Source organism: Procambarus clarkii, chromosome 49, assembly GCF_040958095.1.
Source record: "Procambarus clarkii isolate CNS0578487 chromosome 49, FALCON_Pclarkii_2.0, whole genome shotgun sequence".
Classification (NCBI taxonomy): domain Eukaryota; kingdom Metazoa; phylum Arthropoda; class Malacostraca; order Decapoda; family Cambaridae; genus Procambarus; species Procambarus clarkii.
Genome location: NC_091198.1, coordinates 18,772,596 through 18,791,128, shown reverse-complemented (window position 1 = coordinate 18,791,128; position 18,533 = coordinate 18,772,596). Strand labels below are relative to the sequence as shown.

The following is an 18,533-nucleotide window of genomic DNA, read 5'->3' as shown; positions in this document are numbered from 1 at the left end:
TGGGTGAGTACACGGCCTCTTGGGTGAGTACATGGCCTCTTGGGTGAGTACACGACCTCTTGGGTGAGTACACGGCCTCTTGGGTGAGTACACGACCTCTTGGGTGAGTACACGGCCTCTTGGGTGAGTACACGACCTCTTGGGTGAGTACACGACCTCTTGGGTGAGTACACGGCCTCTTGGGTGAGTACACGACCTCTTGGGTGAGTACACGACCTCTTGGGTGAGTACACGACCTCTTGGGTGAGTACATGGCCTCTTGGGTGAGTACACGGCCTCTTGGGTGAGTACACGACCTCTTGGGTGAGTACACGACCTCTTGGGTGAGTACACGACCTCTTGGGTGAGTACACGGCCTCTTGGGTGAGTACACGACCTCTTGGGTGAGTACACGACCTCTTGGGTGAGTACACGACCTCTTGGGTGAGTACACGACCTCTTGGGTGAGTACACGACCTCTTGGGTGAGTACACGATATTAAGTGCGAGTATCTGTTCTTCTGGTGTGAAGAACACATGTTCTTCACCCCAGAAGAACATGTTGTGCTATGAGTGAAGAACATATGTTCTCCAAATGGATGATTACCATGTACTGAAGTGAGAACATTCTGCAGAGACTAGAACATTGGTGAACACTATAAGCAGGTCCTGTGTAAGGTATCTGTCTGTCCCTATGTTCATGTTCTACCTGTTCTCCAAGGTGTTCACTTCGTCTGTAACTCTGCTACAAGTGAACATATTATTTCAGACATTTTCCAAATCTAATTTTGGCGAATTTAAGTCTACTATTATGAGTTATTTATGTGATTAATATATGTTGGTGTGTGAGTTTCCTCCCTGCCTCATTGTGCTCTTGCCTCATACCTCATACCTCCTGCCTCACGAGTCACTAACGCCTCCATGAACTCCCGTAGACCGGATGTTTGGAGGCCAGTACGGTTCAGCCGCGGAGAACCGGTTGGAGGCCGAGTTGGACGAGTTGGAGGCCCACCGAGGGCGGATTATGGAAGCGAACTTCAAGTGGCGACAAGCCCAGATGATGCTGGAGTACGCTTGTAGGCAACTGGCGGTAGCCGTGCAGAAGTGGCAGGACCTTCCCACTATACCTACCATGTGAGTACTCGTGGCTCTGTGTCCTGATTGTCTTCAGGATCTGCCAGCCATCTCTGCCATGTGAGTACTCGCGCCCCTCTGTCCTGATTGTCTTCAAGATCTGCTAGCCATCTCTACCATGTGAGTACTCGCGCCCCTCTGTGTCCTGATTGTCTTCAAGATCTGCCAGCCATCTCTACTATGTGGGTACACGCCCCTCTGTCCTGATTGTCCTGAAGATCTGCCAGTCATCTCTACCATTTGAGTACACGCCCCTCTGCCCTGATTGTCCTATCAACCCTTACATAACCTTCCCATGTTAACAGGAGGAAGACTACATTATTATTCCTGATTGCCTGACACCTTCCGGGAGTGGAAAACTGTTCTGATCCGCTTTGATGGAGTTCTGATTGCCCAATCGCTCTGATAAGCAACTAGAGAGCGTCAGAGAGGAGGTGGTGATGTATGTTTTATTTGCGTAAATGTGATGTGGTACTTGGTGGTCTGTCTTGGTATCGAACATATGGGTATCGAACTCTTGCTTGTGAACTTTGCATCAGAGTTTAATGACCTTTATGGCCGCAAATGAGGCCAAATGTGTTGCGTATATAATGCAATATTGCAACTTTCTGTCTCATTATCAGGGCGAACTTGACGCCCATCTCATTTTTTCTCACTAATGAACACTGTTAGACGGAGCTTTGTAACTGCTGATAAAAACTTAAGCTTTTATCAAAGCTCTAATGAGTAAAAATTAAGCTTTTATTATGTAAACTCACTATGAGTAGAAACATGAGGCTTGACTCATGTCTCACGAGAGTTTGTAGTGAGTATGAGAGAAGTGAGTATCTGTTATATCTGGTTTTGTGTTCATATGGAGGCCAGGCTATTCCTTTCCCTCCGTCCCATCCCAAATCCTTATCCTGACCGCTTATCAGGGGTATATAGTCGTAATGGCTTGGTGGTTTCCCCCTGATAGTTCCCTTCCCAGGTTCTGTCCTGGAGGCCACTCAAAACCAGCCTCAGACCAGCCTCAGACCAGCCTCAGACCAGCCCCAGACCAGCCCCAGACCAGCCTCAGACCAGCCCCAGACCAGCCCCCGACCAGCCTCAGACCAGCCCCAGACCAGCCTCAGACCAGCCTCAGACCAGCCCCAGACCAGCCTCAGACCAGCCCCAGACCAGCCCCCGACCAGCCTCAGACCAGCCCCAGACCAGCCTCAGACCAGCCTCAGACCAGCCTCAGACCAGCCCCCGACCAGCCCGACATAAGCCTACGACATCGGGCCACAGACAAGCATCAATCAGGCAGGTTATTAACCTCACCCTGTGGCAACATTGATCACTGTTGCCACTCACAGTGTCTGTCTTTGGCGACTCTCAGAGGCGCCTGATAGTTCAGGGACCTTAGCCCTTACACTGCTAGTTCAGAGACCTTAACCCTTACATTGGACCTTAAGGGGACCTTAACCCCTTACACTGGACCTTAAGAGGGACCTTAACCCTTACACTGGACCTTAAGGGGACCTTAACCCCTTACACTGGACCTTAAGAGGGACCTTAACCCTTACACTGGACCTTAAGGGGACCTTAACCCTTACACTGCTAGGAGCGCTTCTCTGGCACTTAAAGAGAAGAATAAAACATGCATATTTGTCTTCCTGGGAATGTTGGCCAATTTCAGCTGGGAGCAATTTGTCTCTCAGGTCGTGTATCATCTTAAGGATGCCAGCTGAAGCTTGGTCGTTCTTCACCCTTATGTGTTGGTACAGCAGGGGTACAGCAGGGGTACAGTACGGGTACAGTGCAGGGGTACAGTGCAGGTACAGTGCAGGTACAGTGCAGGGGTACAGTGCGGGTACAGTGCGGGTTTCTTTGATTTCTTTTATAATTCTTTCTTAACCTCTCTCACAGGTTTCCAACTTTCTGGTTCGTCCGGACCCTTTGTTTCTTGATTACTGCCGCTGCCATGACGTCTTTCTCTCCCTCTCACTCTCTCTCCATCTCTCTCTCTCTCCCTCCCTCCCTCTCACTCTCTCTCCATCTCCCTCTCTCTCCCTCCCTCTCTCTCTCCCTCCCTCTCCCTCTGTCTCCCTCCCTCTCTCTCTTTCCTTCCATGTAACGATGCAAGAAGATACTAAGCACTTTCCGAGAAAACCTCTAGAGGAACCCTTCCAGAGGGAGCTCCTCAGAGGTGGCCCTCAAGAGGGAGCCTCTGGGTGCCCCAGTAGAGGCGCCACTAGAGGCCACAGGAGGGGGGGCAGGACAAGAGGTAATCACAGCGCCCCGCTCGTCTCTCCCCCAAAACTAGATTAGAACATAAAGCAGAGACAGAGACAAAAGGTAGCGGTAGAGAGGACTGAGGAGACGAGGACAGGGCCGCCCACTGTGTGGCCATGTTCTGCTTCAAGCCCTTGTTCTTCCTCCTGCTCTGTTCTGCCCTGTTCTTTGTCCCGAGACTAACGAGTCTGAAGCCCCGTTGTTTGCCTTGAGATTAACGAGTCTGAAGCCCCGTTGTTTGCCCCGAAACTAACGCGTCTAACGCCCCGTTGTTGCCCCAACAGAGACCTGGAGATCCGGTACAGCGTGGCGGCGGAGACGAGGAACAACTTGGTGGCAGCTGGCCAGAACATTCAGGGGGCGCAGCGGTACCTCGACAACGTCACCTTCCCCTACTGCGCCCCTAATGAGATCGACACCCTTAATAAGGTAACGTGTCACGCACGCACCTACCTACCTACCTACCTATCATGTCTATTTATCATGCCTACCTACCTACCTACCTACCTACCTACCTACCTACCTACCTACCTACCTACCTACCTACCTACCTACCTACCTACCTACCTACCTACCTACCTATCATGCCTACCTACCTATCATGTCTATTTATCATGCCTACCTACCTAACTATATCATCGTCAACGACAAAAATAACATCCTCGGGCAAATTGTTTTATTTAGAAAGGTCTTCTCTAAAATTTGGCGACGCTGGAAAAGTCTTGTTGAAAATTGTTTGGAAAATTTGTACGAGTGTTTAGATTTTGTTCTCTCTGTGTCCCCCTGGCGGCTGTTGGCGTCACTAAGCGCCCACCTACAACACCCACCTACAACACCCACCAACAACACCCACCTACAACACCCACCTACAACACCCACCTACAACACCCACCTACAACACCCACCTACAACACCCACCTACAACACCCACCTACAACACCCACCTACAACACCCACCTACAACACCCACCTACAACACCCACCTACTACACCCACCTACAACACCCACCTACAACACCCACCTACAACACCCACCTACAACACCCACCAACAACACCCACCAACAACACCCACCTACAACACCCACCTACAACACCCACCTACAACACCCACCTACAACACCCACCTACAACACCCACCTACAACACCCACCTACAACACCCACCTACAACACCCACCTACAACACCCACCAACAACACCCACCTACAACACCCACCTACAACACCCACCTACAACACCCACCTACAACACCCACCTACAACACCCACCTACAACACCCACCAACAACACCCACCTACAACACCCACCTACAACACCCACCTACAACACCCACCTACAACACCCACCTACAACACCCACCTACAACACCCACCTACAACACCCACCTACAACACCCACCTACAACACCCACCTACAACACCCACCTACAACACCCACCTAGAACACCCACCAACAACACCCACCTACAACACCCACCTACAACACCCACCTACAACACCCACCTACAACACCCACCTACAACACCCACCTACAACACCCACCTACAACACCCACCTACAACACCCACCAACAACACCCACCAACAACACCCACCTACAACACCCACCTACAACACCCACCTACAACACCCACCTACAACACCCACCTACAACACCCACCTACAACACCCACCTACAACACCCACCTACAACACCCACCTACAACACCCACCTACAACACCCACCAACAACACCCACCTACAACACCCACCTACAACACCCACCTACAACACCCACCTACAACACCCACCTACAACACCCACCTACAACACCCACCAACAACACCCACCTACAACACCCACCTACAACACCCACCTACAACACCCACCTACAACACCCACCTACAACACCCACCTACAACACCCACCTACAACACCCACCTACAACACCCACCAACAACACCCACCTACAACACCCACCTACAACACCCACCTACAACACCCACCTACAACACCCACCAACAACACCCACCTACAACACCCACCTACAACACCCACCTACAACACCCACCTACAACACCCACCTACAACACCCACCAACAACACCCACCTACAACACCCACCAACAACACCCACCTACAACACCCACCTACAACACCCACCTACAACACCCACCTACAACACCCACCTACAACACCCACCAACAACACCCACCTACAACACCCACCAACAACACCCACCTACAACACCCACCAACAACACCCACCTACAACACCCACCTACAACACCCACCTACAACACCCACCTACAACACCCACCTACAACACCCACCTACAACACCCACCAACAACACCCACCTACAACACCCACCTACAAGCAACAACCATTTCAACCTTGGCTGATTTTGGTTTCCATGATTTGGTTTAGTTTTGAGACCTGTCAGCCTTGGGAGGGCGGTTGAGGTCCATCACAACAGACAATTAACCAATTTATCCTCTTTGCTGTTGGACTTAAAGCCTATATGACCTTCTGGAAGGTCATAGGCCTTAAGACCCATGACCTGTTAAGGTCCCCACAGTAGCTTTACTGACCAAGCAACGAGTATACTTTAGCTGTGAACATAGTCCAGATCAAGAGTATACTTTATGTGAGTATACACAGCGGAATGTGGTGCACCTCTCAGTGTATACTCAAGTTGATAATTTATTATCAAGGGTCTGTCTTTATAACTCTACATCACAGTGAAGAACATTCCGGTGTTCACAGTAGAGAACATTCAAGTCTTCCTAGTTATAATTCCCAATAATTTACCCTCAGAAGATTGTAATATAACAAAATTCCTTTTTAAAACAGTTTTATTGTGGCTTTTTCGCTTTTATAACACCTTTTTTGTGTACAAAACAGCCGATACACAGAGCACCTGACGGAAGGTGGTCTGTGTATCGGGTCTGGAGACCGGGCCGTTAAGGTGTGTTGTGTGTGAGAGGTCAGAGGAAATGGTCTGTGTCAGTGAGCTCTCTCTCTCCCTCCTGTGTGAGGTGCAAGGTGAGGGGTGAGGAGTCTCTGTGAGGGGTGAGGGGGGGTGAGGTTATATGGTGTTGGGGGGTTGTGATGGCTTCGTAGCACTGTAGGGGGTGTCTGAGGGTCTCTTTGGCTCTATCTCTCTCTCTCTCTCTCTCTCTCTCTCTCTCTCTCTCTCTCTCTCTCTCTCTCTCTCTCTCTCTCTCTCTCTCTCTCTCTCTCTCTCTCTCTCTCTCTCTCTCTCTCTCTCTCTCTCTCTCTCTCTCTCTCTCTCTCTCTCTCTCTCTCTCTCTCTCTCTCTCTCTCTCTCTCTCTCTCTCTCTCTCTCTCTCTCTCTCTCTCTCTCTCTCTCTCTCTCTCTCTCTCTCTCTCTCTCTCTCTCTCTCTCTCTCTCTCTCTCTCTCTCTCTCTCTCTCTCTCTCTCTCTCTCTCTCTCTCTCTCTCTCACCTCTCCCACCTCTCCCCTCTCCCTTTCTTCCATTTATTTCTGCCTTGATTCCCCGCCGCGGCCGAAAAAATGGGCATTGTTTCCTTCACCTGATGCCTCTGTTTACTTCGCAGCAAATAGGTACCTAGGAATTACACACCTGCCACGAGCTGCATCCTCGGGATGCGTGTGTGTGCGAGACAGTGTGTGGTAAATATGATACAGAAAATTAGGCCGGGGTAAGTACATAAGACAACCGACAGAGAGGCGGGGTCCAAGAGCTAACATCACCATCCAGGAGGCACAAATAGTAAATAGATATAGTAATTTAAAGATGAAAGTAGCGGTAAGAGAACAGATTATCAGGTGGTAAAGACCAGGCGGAATTCTCTCTGAGAACGACAAAGAAGTATGAGAGGACTGGATTCAAGATTTCAGGAGGTCGTTACAAAAGAGCCAGCTTGGAGACCAGGGTTAAGAGGCTAGAGGAAACACTGGAGGACACAGTAGTCACTGTGGAGGAGGTTAGAAAGGAGGAATTGGAAGCAACAAACTCCATTGGACCAGACTTAATATCACCGTGACCATTGAAGGAAGGTGCATAGGCACTTGTCACCCACTTAATAAGGTTTTCATTAAAACACTTAAGACTGGAAACCTCCCAGAAGTTGTGGAAGCCACCTCCATCCAAAACTTTAAAGCCAGATTCGTTAAAGGTTAAATTAATGCCCAACAGGTTCGACCAGGCTGGCAGGCGGGGCATGAGGAGCTAAACCTCACTCCCCATATTCACACAAACACCTACCTACCTTGAGGTGCTTCCGGGGCTTAGTGTCCCCGCGGCCCGGTCGTCGACCAGGCCTCCTGGTTGCTGGACTGATCAACCAGGCTGTTAGACGCGGCTGCTCGCAGCCTGACGTATGAGTCACAGCCTGGTTGATCAGGTATCCTTTGGAGGTGCTTATCCAGTTCTCTCTTGAACACTGTGAGGGGTTTGCCAGTTATGCCCCTTATGTGTAGTGGAAGCGTGTTGAACAGTCTCGGGCCTCTGATGTTGATAGAGTTCTCTCTCAGAGTACCTGTTGCACCTCTGCTTTTCAACGGGGGTATTCTGCACATCCTGCCATGTCTTCTGGTCTCATGTGGTGTTATTTCTGTGTGCAGGTTTGGGACCAGCCCCTCAATTATTTTCCACGTGTAAATTATTATGTATCTCTCCCGCCTGCGCTCAAGGGAGTACAGATTTAGGCTCTTTAGTCGGTCCCAGTAATTTAGATGTTTTACTGAGTGGATTCTAGCAGTAAAGGATCTCTGCACGCTCTCTAGGTCAGCAATTTCTCCAGCTTTGAAAGGGGCTGTCATTGTGCAGCAGTACTCCACTCTAGATAGCACAAGCGTTTTGAAAAGTATCAACATCGGTATAGCATCTCTAGTGTGAAAAGTTCTTGTTATCCAACCTGTCATTTTTCTTGCAGTTGTGACGGCTACTTTATTGTGTTCTTTAAAGGTAAGGTCTTCCGACATGAGTACACCCAGATCCTTTACATTGCCTTTTCGTTCTATGTTATGATTTGCCTGCGTTAACACACACACATTATATAATTCATTTACCAGCGAACATGCTGACTTCAATCCTTTTAAAGGGAGTTAGATACCATCAACACGCTAAGATGAATACAGCATATTTTAATATGAGAAAACATTCTCCTGGTACACCCTAATACACCCTAGTGCACCCTAGAACACCCTAGTGCACCCTGGTACACCTTAGTGCACCCTAGTACACCCTATTTCACCCTGTAACACAGAGATACTTGTAGCCAGAGTCCAAGTTTGAGATATTTAATCGACTTGAGAATGGTCCAGAACGGATCGAAACGTCGTCGTCCCTTCACCTTCTAGTGTGTGGTCTGGTCAACATACGTCAGCCACGTTATTGTGACTCATCGCCTGCATATTTCATCACATTAACCATCCAGGGAGATGAGTGGAAATGTGAGAATTCGTTTAACTCCTTGTGTCATACTTGTGATGTATTGGGGAGGCTGAGGGGGGTGTGGAGGAGGTTGTAGTGATGTTGTGGACACTCTCTTCCGGGCAGAGAGATGAAGGGGTCAGACACAGCACTACTCCACAGCGGGAACACAGCGCTGACACCCGCTATGGCAGTCTTGGGCAGGTGTGTACAGTGGCAGGTGTGGGCTGTCGGTTGTTGTGAGGTGTGGTGTGTTGTGGTGCATGGTGTGTTGTTGGGGCATGGTGTGTTGTGGGGCATGGTGTGTTGTGGTGCATGGTGTGTTGTTGGGGCATGGTGTGTTGTGGTGCATGGTGTGTTGTGGTGCATGGTGTGTTGTGGTGCATGGTGTGTTGTGTGGCATGGTGTGTTGTGGTGTATGGTGTGTTGTGGTGCATGGTGTGTTGTGGTGCATGGTGTGTTGTTGGGGCATGGTGTGTTGTTGGGGCATGGTGTGTTGTTGGGGCATGGTGTGTTGTGGTGCATGGTGTGTTGTGGTGCATGGTGTGTTGTGTGGCATGGTGTGTTGTGGTGCATGGTGTGTTGTGGTGCATGGTGTGTTGTGGTGCATGGTGTGTTGTGGTGCATGGTGTGTTGTTGGGGCATGGTGTGTTGCTGGGGCATGGTGTGTTGTGGTGCATGGTGTGTTGTGGTGCATGGTGTGTTGTGGTGCATGGTGTGTTGTTGGGGCATGGTGTGTTGTGGTGCACGGTGTGTTGTGGTGCATGGTGTGTTGTGTGGCATGGTGTGTTGTGGTGCATGGTGTGTTGTGGTGCATGGTGTGTTGTGGTGCATGGTGTGTTGTTGGGGCATGGTGTGTTGTGGTGCATGGTGTGTTGTTGGGGCATGGTGTGTTGTGGTGCATGGTGTGTTGTGGTGCATGGTGTGTTGTGTGGCATGGTGTGTTGTTGGGGCATGGTGTGTTGTGGTGCATGGTGTGTTGTTGGGGCATGGTGTGTTGTGGTGCATGGTGTGTTGTTGGTGCATGGTGTGTTGTGGTGCATGGTGTGTTGTGGTGCATGGTGTGTTGTGGTGCATGGTGTGTTGTGGTGCATGGTGTGTTGTGGTGCATGGTGTGTTGTGGTGCATGGTGTGTTGTTGGGGCATGGTGTGTTGTGGTGCATGGTGTGTTGTGGTGCATGGTGTGTTGTGTGGCATGGTGTGTTGTGGTGCATGGTGTGTTGTGGTGCATGGTGTGTTGTGGTGCATGGTGTGTTGTTGGGGCATGGTGTGTTGTTGGGGCATGGTGTGTTGTGGTGCATGGTGTGTTGTGGTGCATGGTGTGTTGTGGTGCATGGTGTGTTGTGTGGCATGGTGTGTTGTGGTGCACGGTGTGTTGTGTGGCATGGTGTGTTGTGGTGCATGGTGTGTTGTGGTGCATGGTGTGTTGTTGGGGCATGGTGTGTTGTGGTGCATGGTGTGTTGTGGTGCATGGTGTGTTGTGGTGCATGGTGTGTTGTGTGGCATGGTGTGTTGTGGTGCATGGTGTGTTGTGGTGCATGGTGTGTTGTTGGGGCATGGTGTGTTGTTGGGGCATGGTGTGTTGCTGGGGCATGGTGTGTTGTTGGGGCATGGTGTGTTGTGGTGCATGGTGTGTTGTGGTGCATGGTGTGTTGTGTGGCATGGTGTGTTGTGGTGCACGGTGTGTTGTGTGGCATGGTGTGTTGTGGTGCATGGTGTGTTGTGGTGCATGGTGTGTTGTGGTGCATGGTGTGTTGTGGTGCATGGTGTGTTGTGGTGCATGGTGTGTTGTGAGGCATGGTGTGTTGTGAGGCATGGTGTGTTGTGGTGCATGGTGTGTTGTGTGGCATGGTGTGTTGTGGTGCATGGTGTGTTGCTGGGGCATGGTGTGTTGTTGGGGCATGGTGTGTTGTGGTGCATGGTGTGTTGTGGTGCATGGTGTGTTGTGTGGCATGGTGTGTTGTGGTGCATGGTGTGTTGTGGTGCATGGTGTGTTGTGTGGCATGGTGTGTTGTGGTGCATGGTGTGTTGTGGTGCATGGTGTGTTGTGGTGCATGGTGTGTTGTGTGGCATGGTGTGTTGTGGTGCATGGTGTGTTGTGGTGCATGGTGTGTTGTGGGGCATGGTGTGTTGTGGTGCATGGTGTGTTGTGGTGCATGGTGTGTTGTGAGGCATGGTGTGTTGTGAGGCATGGTGTGTTGTGAGGCATGGTGTGTTGTGGTGCATGGTGTGTTGTGAGGCATGGTGTGTTGTGAGGCATGGTGTGTTGTGAGGCATGGTGTGTTGTGGTGCATGGTGTGTTGTGAGGCATGGTGTGTTGTGAGGCATGGTGTGTTGTGAGGCATGGTGTGTTGTGGGGCATGGTGTGTTGTGAGGCATGGTGTGTTGTGAGGCATGGTGTGTTGTGAGGCATGGTGTGTTGTGAGGCATGGTGTGTTGTGGTGCATGGTGTGTTGTGGTGCATGGTGTGTTGTGAGGCATGGTGTGTTGTGAGGCATGGTGTGTTGTGAGGCATGGTGTGTTGTGAGGCATGGTGTGTTGTGGTGCATGGTGTGTTGTGGTGCATGGTGTGTTGTGAGGCATGGTGTGTTGTGGTGCATGGTGTGTTGTGGTGCATGGTGTGTTGTGAGGCATGGTGTGTTGTGAGGCATGGTGTGTTGTGGGGCATGGTGTGTTGTGAGGCATGGTGTGTTGTGGTGCATGGTGTGTTGTGGTGCATGGTGTGTTGTGAGGCATGGTGTGTTGTGGTGCATGGTGTGTTGTGGTGCATGGTGTGTTGTGAGGCATGGTGTGTTGTGGTGCATGGTGTGTTGTGAGGCATGGTGTGTTGTGGTGCATGGTGTGTTGTGGTGCATGGTGTGTTGTGGTGCATGGTGTGTTGTGAGGCATGGTGTGTTGTGGTGCATGGTGTGTTGTGGTGCATGGTGTGTTGTGAGGCATGGTGTGTTGTGGTGCATGGTGTGTTGTGGTGCATGGTGTGTTGTGAGGCATGGTGTGTTGTGGTGCATGGTGTGTTGTGGTGCATGGTGTGTTGTGAGGCATGGTGTGTTGTGGTGCATGGTGTGTTGTGGTGCATGGTGTGTTGTGAGGCATGGTGTGTTGTGAGGCATGGTGTGTTGTTGGGGCATGGTGTGTTGTGGTGCATGGTGTGTTGTGGGGCATGGTGTGTTGTGAGGCATGGTGTGTTGTGGGGCATGGTGTGTTGTGGTGCATGGTGTGTTGTAGAACACGGGCTGCTGTAGAACACGGGCTGTTGTAGAACACGGGCTGCTGGAGAACACGGGCTGCTGTAGAACACGGGCTGCTGTAGAACACGGGCTGTTGTAGAACACGGGCTGCTGTAGAACACGGGCTGTTGTAGAACACGGGCTGCTGTAGAACACGGGCTATTGTAGAACACGGGCTGTTGTAGAACACGGGCTGCTGTAGAACACGGGCTGTTGTAGAACACGGGCTGTTGTAGAACACGGGCTGCTGTAGAACACGGGCTGTTGTAGAACACGGGCTGCTGTAGAACACGGGCTGCTGTAGAACACGGGCTGCTGTAGAACACGGGCGGCTGTAGAACACGGGCTGCTGTAGAACACGGGCTGCTGTAGAACACGGGCTGCTGTAGAACACGGGCTGCTGTAGAACACGGGCTGCTGTAGAACACGGGCGGCTGGAGTACACGGGCTGCTGTAGAACACGGGCTGCTGTAGAACACGGGCTGCTGTAGAACACGGGCTGTTGTAGAACACGGGCTGCTGTAGAACACGGGCTACTGTAGAACACGGGCTGTTGTAGAACACGGGCTGCTGTAGAACACGGGCTGTTGTAGAACACAGGCTGCTGTAGAACACGGGCTGCTGTAGAACACGGGCTGCTGTAGAACACGGGCGGCTGTAGAACACGGGCTGCTGTAGAACACGGGCTGCTGTAGAACGCGGTGTAACATAACAGACACGGTGATGGAAATCTATTTCATGAACAATGTTCACCTGGTGAACACCTGAGTGTTCAGGAACATGACGGAAGCGCTTGGGCAGTGTTCCGGACACAGAGCACCCAGCGCCTGTGTTCTCCCGCTTCATAACACACATGTTTAATTACTCCTGTGTAATCTGATCTCTGGACAGCACAGCACACAGGGAGAGAGAGAGAGAGAGAGAGAGAGAGAGAGAGAGAGAGAGAGAGAGAGAGAGAGAGAGAGAGAGAGAGAGAGAGAGAGAGAGAGAGAGAGAGAGAGAGAAAGAGAGCCAGTGAGGGAGTTTAACATTAGAGAGTCAAGAGAAAATAAGGGGAGACATGAGCACATCATCCACGATACTGAAGGGAAAAAGACAAGGTGGATCAAGATATCTTCTTTAAACTGAGGGAAAGCGGGAAGCTCAGGACTTAAAAGTCAAAGATACGTAAGGAAATACTCGAACCCTTGATCCGCGGTCGACAAGTTGAATTCACTGGAAGGAGAAGTTGTGGAAGCCACCTCGATCCACAACCACCCCCTAGTAGTCACTGGTAGTTAAGTATTAATAGGTTAGCACAACTGTTACACGCTATACACACACCTGTCACATGTGCGCAGCAGGTTTGCAGTAGATTCATTTGTCACAAACGCTTGTAGCACACATCTGTCACATACGCACACATGTCGCATACTCATTTGATGAACACATCTGACGCAGACACGGATGTAGTAGACACTTGTCCATACACACCTGCTTCAATCACACACACACACATACACACGTGTAAGAGATGCAGCAGGTGTGTGCCGTGGCAGGAGGGAGAGTGTAGTATGGAGGAGGTGTAAGTGTGTTGTGTCTCCAGCAGGCGACGGAGTACGTGTTCACGGACATGCAGAGTACGGACCGCCACCAGCACGCCCACGACTGCTACTCCACCACCCACAAGCGTGCCAACGCTCTCCTCCAGTGGTTTGACACCGTGAGTATACTGCTCTTATATATATATATATATATATATATATATATATATATATATATATATATATATAAGCCTATACTTGCATAAACCACAAGTGAAGATAAACAATCTTTGGACAACACCCACCAGTGGGACTCGAACCCAGAAAGCACAACTACCTTCCAGTAGCTGGCATAACTAGTATGCTTTAACCCACTACGCCATCAGACCTTACAAAAGAAGTAGATAGTTCGAGATATATATATCTCAAACATCTCTACCTCCCGAAGGCACCAGATGAGTGAGGGGTCAATCTGCAATTTTCGTCAAGCCACTGTCAATGTGAGAGAACTCGTGTCCAGCTTATAAGCCTATACTTGCATAAACCACAAGTGAAGATAAACAATCTTTGGACAACACCCACCAGTGGGACTCGAACCCAGAAAGCACAACTACCTTCCAGTAGCTGGCATAACTAGTATGCTTTAACCCACTACGCCATCAGACCTTACAAAAGAAGTAGATAGTTCGAGATATATATATCTCAAACATCTCTACCTCCCGAAGGCACCAGATGAGTGAGGGGTCAATCTGCAATTTTCGTCAAGCCACTGTCAATGTGAGAGAACTCGTGTCCAGCTTATAAGCCTATACTTGCATAAACCACAAGTGAAGATAAACAATCTTTGGACAACACCCACCAGTGGGACTCGAACCCAGAAAGCACAACTACCTTCCAGTAGCTGGCATAACTAGTATGCTTTAACCCACTACGCCATCAGACCTTACAAAAGAAGTAGATAGTTCGAGATATATATATCTCAAACATCTCTACCTCCCGAAGGCACCAGATGAGTGAGGGGTCAATCTGCAATTTTCGTCAAGCCACTGTCAATGTGAGAGAACTCGTGTCCAGCTTATAAGCCTATACTTGCATAAACCACAAGTGAAGATAAACAATCTTTGGACAACACCCACCAGTGGGACTCGAACCCAGAAAGCACAACTACCTTCCAGTAGCTGGCATAACTAGTATGCTTTAACCCACTACGCCATCAGACCTTACAAAAGAAGTAGATAGTTCGAGATATATATATCTCAAACATCTCTACCTCCCGAAGGCACCAGATGAGTGAGGGGTCAATCTGCAATTTTCGTCAAGCCACTGTCAATGTGAGAGAACTCGTGTCCAGCTTATAAGCCTATACTTGCATAAACCACAAGTGAAGATAAACAATCTTTGGACAACACCCACCAGTGGGACTCGAACCCAGAAAGCACAACTACCTTCCAGTAGCTGGCATAACTAGTATGCTTTAACCCACTACGCCATCAGACCTTACAAAAGAAGTAGATAGTTCGAGATATATATATCTCAAACATCTCTACCTCCCGAAGGCACCAGATGAGTGAGGGGTCAATCTGCAATTTTCGTCAAGCCACTGTCAATGTGAGAGAACTCGTGTCCAGCTTATAAGCCTATACTTGCATAAACCACAAGTGAAGATAAACAATCTTTGGACAACACCCACCAGTGGGACTCGAACCCAGAAAGCACAACTACCTTCCAGTAGCTGGCATAACTAGTATGCTTTAACCCACTACGCCATCAGACCTTACAAAAGAAGTAGATAGTTCGAGATATATATATCTCAAACATCTCTACCTCCCGAAGGCACCAGATGAGTGAGGGGTCAATCTGCAATTTTCGTCAAGCCACTGTCAATGTGAGAGAACTCGTGTCCAGCTTATAAGCCTATACTTGCATAAACCACAAGTGAAGATAAACAATCTTTGGACAACACCCACCAGTGGGACTCGAACCCAGAAAGCACAACTACCTTCCAGTAGCTGGCATAACTAGTATGCTTTAACCCACTACGCCATCAGACCTTACAAAAGAAGTAGATAGTTCGAGATATATATATCTCAAACATCTCTACCTCCCGAAGGCACCAGATGAGTGAGGGGTCAATCTGCAATTTTCGTCAAGCCACTGTCAATGTGAGAGAACTCGTGTCCAGCTTATAAGCCTATACTTGCATAAACCACAAGTGAAGATAAACAATCTTTGGACAACACCCACCAGTGGGACTCGAACCCAGAAAGCACAACTACCTTCCAGTAGCTGGCATAACTAGTATGCTTTAACCCACTACGCCATCAGACCTTACAAAAGAAGTAGATAGTTCGAGATATATATATCTCAAACATCTCTACCTCCCGAAGGCACCAGATGAGTGAGGGGTCAATCTGCAATTTTCGTCAAGCCACTGTCAATGTGAGAGAACTCGTGTCCAGCTTATAAGCCTATACTTGCATAAACCACAAGTGAAGATAAACAATCTTTGGACAACACCCACCAGTGGGACTCGAACCCAGAAAGCACAACTACCTTCCAGTAGCTGGCATAACTAGTATGCTTTAACCCACTACGCCATCAGACCTTACAAAAGAAGTAGATAGTTCGAGATATATATATCTCAAACATCTCTACCTCCCGAAGGCACCAGATGAGTGAGGGGTCAATCTGCAATTTTCGTCAAGCCACTGTCAATGTGAGAGAACTCGTGTCCAGCTTATAAGCCTATACTTGCATAAACCACAAGTGAAGATAAACAATCTTTGGACAACACCCACCAGTGGGACTCGAACCCAGAAAGCACAACTACCTTCCAGTAGCTGGCATAACTAGTATGCTTTAACCCACTACGCCATCAGACCTTACAAAAGAAGTAGATAGTTCGAGATATATATATCTCAAACATCTCTACCTCCCGAAGGCACCAGATGAGTGAGGGGTCAATCTGCAATTTTCGTCAAGCCACTGTCAATGTGAGAGAACTCGTGTCCAGCTTATAAGCCTATACTTGCATAAACCACAAGTGAAGATAAACAATCTTTGGACAACACCCACCAGTGGGACTCGAACCCAGAAAGCACAACTACCTTCCAGTAGCTGGCATAACTAGTATGCTTTAACCCACTACGCCATCAGACCTTACAAAAGAAGTAGATAGTTCGAGATATATATATCTCAAACATCTCTACCTCCCGAAGGCACCAGATGAGTGAGGGGTCAATCTGCAATTTTCGTCAAGCCACTGTCAATGTGAGAGAACTCGTGTCCAGCTTATAAGCCTATACTTGCATAAACCACAAGTGAAGATAAACAATCTTTGGACAACACCCACCAGTGGGACTCGAACCCAGAAAGCACAACTACCTTCCAGTAGCTGGCATAACTAGTATGCTTTAACCCACTACGCCATCAGACCTTACAAAAGAAGTAGATAGTTCGAGATATACCTCCCTCACTCATCTGGTGCCTTCGGGAGGTAGAGATGTTTGAGATATATATATCTCGAACTATCTACTTCTTTTGTAAGGTCTGATGGCGTAGTGGGTTAAAGCATACTAGTTATGCCAGCTACTGGAAGGTAGTTGTGCTTTCTGGGTTCGAGTCCCACTGGTGGGTGTTGTCCAAAGATTGTTTATCTTCACTTGTGGTTTATGCAAGTATAGGCTTATAAGCTGGACACGAGTTCTCTCACATTGACAGTGGCTTGACGAAAATTGCAGATTGACCCCTCACTCATCTGGTGCCTTCGGGAGGTAGAGATGTTTGAGATATATATATCTCGAACTATCTACTTCTTTTGTAAGGTCTGATGGCGTAGTGGGTTAAAGCATACTAGTTATGCCAGCTACTGGAAGGTAGTTGTGCTTTCTGGGTTCGAGTCCCACTGGTGGGTGTTGTCCAAAGATTGTTTATCTTCACTTGTGGTTTATGCAAGTATAGGCTTATAAGCTGGACACGAGTTCTCTCACATTGACAGTGGCTTGACGAAAATTGCAGATTGACCCCTCACTCATCTGGTGCCTTCGGGAGGTAGAGATGTTTGAGATATATATATCTCGAACTATCTACTTCTTTTGTAAGGTCTGATGGCGTAGTGGGTTAAAGCATACTAGTTATGCCAGCTACTGGAAGGTAGTTGTGCTTTCTGGGTTCGAGTCCCACTGGTGGGTGTTGTCCAAAGATTGTTTATCTTCACTTGTGGTTTATGCAAGTATAGGCTTATAAGCTGGACACGAGTTCTCTCACATTGACAGTGGCTTGACGAAAATTGCAGATTGACCCCTCACTCATCTGGTGCCTTCGGGAGGTAGAGATGTTTGAGATATATATATCTCGAACTATCTACTTCTTTTGTAAGGTCTGATGGCGTAGTGGGTTAAAGCATACTAGTTATGCCAGCTACTGGAAGGTAGTTGTGCTTTCTGGGTTCGAGTCCCACTGGTGGGTGTTGTCCAAAGATTGTTTATCTTCACTTGTGGTTTATGCAAGTATAGGCTTATAAGCTGGACACGAGTTCTCTCACATTGACAGTGGCTTGACGAAAATTGCAGATTGACCCCTCACTCATCTGGTGCCTTCGGGAGGTAGAGATGTTTGAGATATATATATCTCGAACTATCTACTTCTTTTGTAAGGTCTGATGGCGTAGTGGGTTAAAGCATACTAGTTATGCCAGCTACTGGAAGGTAGTTGTGCTTTCTGGGTTCGAGTCCCACTGGTGGGTGTTGTCCAAAGATTGTTTATCTTCACTTGTGGTTTATGCAAGTATAGGCTTATAAGCTGGACACGAGTTCTCTCACATTGACAGTGGCTTGACGAAAATTGCAGATTGACCCCTCACTCATCTGGTGCCTTCGGGAGGTAGAGATGTTTGAGATATATATATCTCGAACTATCTACTTCTTTTGTAAGGTCTGATGGCGTAGTGGGTTAAAGCATACTAGTTATGCCAGCTACTGGAAGGTAGTTGTGCTTTCTGGGTTCGAGTCCC

At 48.9% G+C, this 18,533-nt stretch overlaps 1 protein-coding gene across 4 annotated transcripts in view; it reads left to right on the top strand.

Annotated features, from left to right (window-relative positions):
• Positions 1-18,533, top strand: part of LOC123763421 (girdin) — a 55,202-nt gene that overhangs the window by 27,445 nt on the left and 9,224 nt on the right. For 2 of the 4 annotated variants that reach the window (XM_069303062.1, XM_069303060.1), the window contains 4 exons: positions 914-1,112; positions 3,656-3,800; positions 8,899-8,976; positions 13,585-13,701. In XM_069303062.1, coding sequence (XP_069159163.1) covers positions 914-1,112; positions 3,656-3,800; positions 8,899-8,976; positions 13,585-13,701 — 539 coding nt within the window. The remainder of the gene's footprint in view (positions 1-913; positions 1,113-3,655; positions 3,801-8,898; positions 8,977-13,584; positions 13,702-18,533) is intronic. The other 2 variants (XM_069303061.1, XM_069303063.1) reach the window with 2 other exon arrangements.